The sequence below is a fragment of the Fulmarus glacialis genome, unplaced genomic scaffold (genome assembly GCF_000690835.1).
Source record: "Fulmarus glacialis isolate BGI_N327 unplaced genomic scaffold, ASM69083v1 scaffold17815, whole genome shotgun sequence".
Lineage (NCBI taxonomy): Eukaryota > Metazoa > Chordata > Aves > Procellariiformes > Procellariidae > Fulmarus > Fulmarus glacialis.
Window position 1 is genome coordinate 15929 of NW_009215136.1, and position 6695 is coordinate 22623.

The 6695-nt window shown below is 55.4% G+C and overlaps 1 protein-coding gene across 1 annotated transcript in view; it reads left to right on the plus strand.

Moving 5' to 3' along the window:
* LOC104077563 (catenin delta-1-like) overlaps window positions 1–6658 on the plus strand; it is a 15732-nt gene extending 9074 nt beyond the window's left edge. Inside the window, 13 exon segments of the mRNA XM_009578844.1 lie at window positions 281–398; window positions 1066–1219; window positions 1620–1637; window positions 1875–1943; window positions 3409–3498; window positions 3501–3520; window positions 4123–4273; window positions 4547–4739; window positions 4846–4960; window positions 5542–5629; window positions 5955–6002; window positions 6136–6233; window positions 6391–6658. Of these exon segments, the coding sequence (XP_009577139.1) occupies window positions 281–398; window positions 1066–1219; window positions 1620–1637; window positions 1875–1943; window positions 3409–3498; window positions 3501–3520; window positions 4123–4273; window positions 4547–4739; window positions 4846–4960; window positions 5542–5629; window positions 5955–6002; window positions 6136–6233; window positions 6391–6495 (1267 nt within the window). The 3' untranslated portion in view covers window positions 6496–6658.
* Window positions 6659–6695: the final 37 nt, after the last annotated feature.

Genomic DNA, 6695 nt, shown 5'->3' on the forward strand with positions numbered 1-6695 from the left:
AGATGCCCCGTTCCTGGAAAGGTTCAAGGTCAGGTTGGACGGGGCTCTGAGCAACCTGCTCTCGTTGAAGATGTCCCTGCCCACGGCAGAGGGGTTGGACTAGATGACCTTTAAAGGTCCTTTCTAACCCAAACTATTCTATGGTTCTATGATTTTGGAGGTGTTTCTCTCAGTGGAGGGGAGCTACAGGAGTCTCTCTGGTTTGAGCTCTGCTGGGTGTGGGCTGTTCCTCACCTGTCCTCAGCTGCCTCTCCCATGACGGTTCTGTCCTGTGTGGCAGGAATGTGAGCTCAGAGCGGAGCGAGGCCCGTCGGAAGCTGCGGGAATGTGATGGGCTGGTGGATGCCCTGATCTACATTGTCCAATCCGAGATCGGCCAGAAGGACTCAGACAGCAAGGTACTACAGTGGGGGTGTTGTTGGGGCACATGTAGAGCTCTGCCCTTGTCAACCAGCTCTAGCAGTGCTCTGCTGTTCATGGTGGCTGAAGCTGGGTTCATCCCAAGGCGGACGAAGAATGGACTGAGGGAATCTTCACCAGGGAGAGATTTGGTCTGACAGGACTAGCTTGGGAAAACCCAGTGCAGGCTCACGCCTGTCCACAGTCTCCACTTGGGAAGAGAGTGCCTGTGTGGGGTGTGCCCTGGGTGCTGTTTGACCAGGAGGTATCTGGCACTCGGCCTGCAGTTTGCAGTAGGACCGCTGGCCCTCCAGCAGGGGTCTAGTGGTGTCACTCATCCCCATGCCGGTATCCACTGGCTCAGGGCTCCCTGATGAGAGCCTCATCCTGCCTTGATGAGGCATTGGCCTGAACTTTTCTTGAGGTTTTCCTTGGACCTTTCATGCTTATGGCAGGGAGATTTTTGGCCCAGCAGAGTATGAACTCATGCCAGCAGAGCTGGCCATGCCTGCTTTGGGAATGGGGGTATGCTCCAGCTCCATCTGAGATGGAGCTGCATGTCCCCCTTGGCCTGGCTCTGGGTTGCAAGCTGTGATGGGGCCCTTGCTCAGAGACATGGGATGGGCATGTGCGGCTCCAAGTCAAACTATCTGGCTTTCTCTCTAGCTGGTGGAAAACTGTGTGTGTCTGCTGAGAAACTTGTCCTACCAAGTCCACCGTGAGATCCCCTATGCCGAGCGCTACCAGGAGACACCTCTGGCCCCTGCCAACAACGCTGGGCCCCATGCTGCGAGCTGCTTTGGTGCCAAGAAGGGCAAAGGTTCGTTGGGTGGCAGCAGCATGGAGGGAAGTGGGATAAAGACAGATCTACTACAGTGGACTTTGAGGGTGGTCTGGGATCTCTGTGCTCCTGTCTGGCATCTCTTGAGTGAAGGCTAAACTGCAGCTTTCTCTGGAGACGCAGTGGTCCATGCCTCCCCTGGCTTTGGGAGCTACTGCTTGGCTTACCCAAAGGATTTGACACAAGCTAATGGTGGGTTTCTGTGGTGATGGGATGGTGATGGATAGATGTCCACTAACTCCACACCTTCCCTTTTCTCCTGTGTTGCCCCTTCCCCTTCCCTTTGCTTTCTTGCCAAATGATCTGCCCCATGATGCTGTCGGCACTTCTCTCCTCCTGCCTCCCCTCTCTCCTGTCCTTCTCTCCGCTTCGCCAATAGACGAATGGTTCTCCAGAGGTGAGTGCACTCTTGGTTTTAATTTTTCCATGGTTTGATTGGGTGCTTTCTCTAGCTCTCTTTGTTCCCCCCGCAGTTGGGCACGTACTGCCTGCAGCGTGGCTAATGCCCTTGACGCCCCCTTCTGGGACATGCTGGTAGCTTAGCTTCAGCTCACCTCTGGGCTTGTTCTTGTAGCGAGTGGCAAGATGGATGGGAAGAGGAGATGTCTTATGCCTCTCTGCTTGCCCTTTGAAGGTAAAAAGCTCCCAGAAGACCCTGGTGCCGATACAGTGGATTTTCCCAAAAGAACAACTCCAGCCAAAGGTATGTTCTTCAGTGTGTTTGTGTAGGGCTTGGATGTGCAGGGCTGCTTCTCCACGAGCAGTTCAGGAGAGAAATGAGTAGAGTTGATTTCCCATTGAAGTGAGCCTCTCAAATGGGCAGAGGTTTGGTTTGGAGGAGGTATGTTTCTGGTTGCCCAAGTGCCTGTTAAAACACTAGCTCTGCCACAGACAGTTGTGAGGATGCTTGCTGTGCTTGGAGGTCACCAGTGCCTCCAGACAGGCTACCTGGGGCTGCAGAGGGAACTATTGCCCTAGGGACTGAGGGACAGCATGGTGACACAACCCTGGGAAGGGTAGCCCTCTCTGGTTGTCTCAGACTTCTCAACACAATTGCCCTCTTGTCTGCTCTTCTCTCCTGGGCATGAAGAACAGGCAGGATTTAAAGCCAAAAAACCCTGCCTTAAAGTGTTCTCCACCATGAGCATGAGGAAGGGTCATTCCAAGAAGCCTCTGGGGGCAGGTGTCTCACCGCTTAGAGGGCTGTGAATCTCAGCCCCTCTCTGGCTGGCCAAGCAGTGGGCATTAGCCCAGGGCTTGAGTTCAGCTCCTTCTGCCCCAAAACACCCTGTGGTTCCTGGGAGGACTCTGGTGCTCCCAGAGGTATGAAGAGTCAAGCTAGAAGAACCACAAGGAAACTTAAGAAAGACCTGACTTTGTGAGCAGCTCAAATATGTGGCAGTGGCTCCTCAGACTGACCTGAGCTGTGGGAAGAGTCAGCACCCACCTCTGGTAGAAGCCCAAGAAGCCACCTGCTCTGTCTTTGGGGGCTGGGGACATCCCTCACCACAGCTGAGGATAGAGAGCAAGATGGAAAACCTGGCCTCGCAACTGTAAACTGCAATCTCACCGCTGCTGTAGAAGTCATTTCTGGGCATATGTTCCCATGGAAAAAGGATTAATACTTGAAGGCCTGATCCCTGCCTGCTTGCTAGGGTACTGGAGAGCTGGAGACCTGCTGCCTTCAGTACCTGAGCGTGAGCTGAACCCAAGCTTCTTCAACGCGGTGTTGGTGGCCACTTGCTTGGGGTGTTTCCCCTTCCTCCTGCTGAGAGCGTGGGCTGAGTCTTTTGCTACCACAGCGGCCAGCTGCCAAGTTTGGTGCCTCACCATGTGCCCTTGCCTGGGTTGGGTATTTCTCAGCCAGGCGTTGTACTGAAATTGAGGTCTCCTTGCTGCGGCTCAGCCCAAACCTCTCCTGAGCTGCAGCTGTGCATGGGGAACTGTGGGCAGCAGCCATGGCATCCTTGATCGGGGCTGGTGCTGGGGGCTGGGGTTTCTGGTACTGTGGGCAGCCTGGCCCCCTCTGTACCAAGGATCCAGCCTCCAGGGAGCAGTGAGCCTGGGTAAAAGCTTCCAGCCTTGTCTGCCCAGCAGTGCTCCTTTGAATGAGTCAGATGCTAGCAGAGCCCTTAAGTAAGTCCTTCCTACCTGTGTTCTTCTGGCAGGCTACGAGCTCCTCTTCCAGCCAGAAGTGGTCCGGATATACATCTCCCTTCTAAAGGAAAGCAAGACTCCAGCCATCCTAGAGGCTTCAGCAAGTGCGCTGGCAGTTGGACGGTGAGTGCCTTGTGGAGCTGGCCATGTCCACATTCATCTGGGTTGCAGGGAAGGGGGCCTTGGGGAGCAGGGAGCATCACCCTTGGGGTACCAGCAGAGCTGTAGTTGGCCAAGGCTCTGCTGTTTCAGGCTGTTCACTTTGTGCATGGCTCACTGCCCAAGAAGATACTGTTCAGCAGCACACAGTTTGTGTGTGGACCAGGTCTCTCCTGCGCTGTTAAGGGCGCTGTGCTCCCTGCCAGGTGTGTCTTCACAAGGGCTGCCTGTCTGCGTTGCTGCTTGCAGCCGGCTCCCTGACATTCCTTCCCTTCTGTAGGCTGGGGGCAGGGGATGAAGGTTTGGGGCCGCTCTACAGCCCCTTGACCTGCATTCTCCTGGTGTGTATGGAAAGACCATCTGGGAAATCTTGCTTGCCTGGCCTGTAGGGAGGCTTCAGGAAAGGAATGGGACCTTTGCAGTCTGTCTCACCATGGGTGAAGCCAGGACCCTCAGTTCCCAAGATGAGGGTGGGTGGCAGGGCTCCCAGTGGTGTCCCCAGCCCCAGGAGCGGGGAGAGACTGCCTGCCCAGGTTACATTGTGGTGCTCTGCCTCTCCCCTGCAGTATGGCCGGTACATCCGCTCGGCGCTGCGCCAGGAGAAGGGACTCTCCGCCATTGCTGACCTCCTGACCCATGACAGCGAGCGAGTCGTGAAAGCAGCGTCCGGAGCCTTGCGCAACCTGGCCGTCGACTTGCGTAACAAAGAGCTGATAGGTGAGGGCTGCAGAGGAGAGGACACCATGCTGTCTGTATCCATCCAGGTTAGGCAGGAACTTCCTCCTGATCTTGGTAGCTGAGGAAGCGCATGGGCATGGCATCAGCCCAGCGTCTGTCTACTGCTCCTCTCTGAGTAGTATGTGCTGACCTCTGCTGAGAGGGACATCAAAGTTGGTCAGCTGTCCCTGATCCTTCTGCAGTGACTTTTTTTTTTTCTTCCTTGTAGTTCTCTTCCTCGCTTGCTCATGCCCAGCTCTTTCCCCTTCCCAGGTAAACATGCCATCCCCAACCTAGTGAAGAACCTGCCTGGAGGCCAGCAGACCCCAGCCAAAAACCTCTCTGAGGACACAGTGGTGTCAATCCTCAACACCATCAATGAAGTAATTGTAGACAACCTTGAGGCTGCCAAGAAGCTGCGGGAAACGCAGGGGATTGAGAAGTTGGTGCTGATCAACAAATCTGGGTAGGTGCTGCTTGAAGGGTAATGCAAGAGGCAGAGAAGGGCTTCTCCAGGAGCTTCCTCAAGGCCATGGGTATTTTCAAACATCTCTTTCTTCACCTCTTTCTAGGAACCGCTCAGAGAGAGAAGTCCGAGCAGCCGCCCTTGTCTTGCAGTCAGTCTGGGGATATAAAGAGCTGCGGAAGCCCCTGGAGAAGGAAGGCTGGAAGAAGTCGGATTTCCAGGTATGGGGATGGGGGAATGGGGATGCCCTGTTGTGGCTGGGGCAGTAGGTAGGGTCCTGCAGCAGGGAGAACGGTGTTCCTGGTGCTCAGCAGTACTGGATTTCAGCTCTTACCTTACTGGTGGGATTGGAGACCTTTGAAGGTTTCCCCTCTGCCATTTCTCAGTGGATGGCTGGCAGGAAGTCTCTACTAAGGAAGAAACACTCTGTAAAGCCTTAAGCCCTGTGTCCCACACATAAGCGTGCAGATCTGCAGGCAGGAAAGTTTGCAGTACTAAAAGCCATTGTGGCAGTGCTGAAGAACAAGGTTCTCCAGGGCTGGTTTCTTTTCCCCAAAAGCTGGGACTGCCCTTACTTAAGGGCTGGGTGCTGCCCCGACCCAGTCCAGGCAGGCCACCTCCACTCTAATGTGGGTGCAACCATGGGCTCTGGAGGACCCTCTGGTTGCTTCAGGGCCCTTGCTCAAGGGCTGTGGGAGGGTTACTGGGTCTGTCCCGGTCTTGAGGGCTGGAGGGGTGGGATATCCTGATGGGGAAGGAGTGTCTGGGCCAGGGTGTGAGTGGTCACTGTCTGATACTCCAGGTGAACCTGAGCAATGCCTCTCGGACCCAGGGAGGCAATTCGTTTGATGACAGCACCTTGCCTCTCATCGACAGGAACCAAAAAACAGGTATGTGCCTTCCCTTCAGCACCATTGCCATCCTTCCGCCTTGTGGGTACCCAGAACAGCTGGCCTTTGTCCCCTCCCTGCTCTTCAGCCCTGGCTTTCTTGGCAGCCACTGTTGCTCACACAAGGCCATCAATTTGGGCTTTAGATGGCTTCTCAGGGCTGGAAATGATGCCTGCAGTTAACATAGGTACTGTAGCATCCTTGGGTCAACAGTGCTGCAGCTGCAGCTATGTCTGGGCTCCTCTAGGAGGGGTAGGCAGCAGTTCCTCTGCCTGCTCATGGCTGCAGGGGCTGTGTCTTATCTGCTGCTCTCTCATGCTTGTAGACAAGAAATCTTCCCGGGAGGAGATCCAGATGAGCAACATGGGACCAGGTAGGAGAGGGACTGGAAGGGGGGCGTCTTGCCTCCTTGGTATGCTGGGAGGGGGCAGAGCTCACATCTCCTATGGGGATGATGCTGCCTCCCATGGAGGTTACATGACTGACTGTCCCCTCTCCTGCTCCAGACAACTATTCCACACTCAATGAGAGGGACCACAGCAGGACACTGGACCGATCTGGTGACCTTGGAGATATGGAGCTGGTGAAGGCAGCGCCGTTGATGGTGAGCAGCTCTTCCTATTGAAGGAAGAGTCAGTGGGACTCGGGCGTAGGAGATGACACCTCACTGTCCTGGCTGGCAGGTGGAGGAGAGAACTGGGCTCCCACAACTAACACCCCACCCCGCTCCATCGCTCCTACTAACCCCCATGTGTCTGCAGCAGGAGGAGGGGCAGGAATCGCAGCCTGAGGTAGAGGAGGCGGAGGAGGATGCTGCCGTGTTTTCCCCCATGTTGGTATGTCCCGCAGCGTCCTGCCCAATCTGAATAGCGGTGACAGATCCTGCTGTGCTGTTAGGGGTGCTTTGGCCAGCCAAATTCTGCTCTGATCGCTGCTGCCTGCAATTGCTGCCCGATCCATCGAGGCCATGATCATGCCTCCACTACTCGCTCGCTCTCTGGGCGTGCTAATATCTCTCCCTCTCTCTCCACAGCAGAAGATCTAGCTGCCATCCCCACCTCCACTC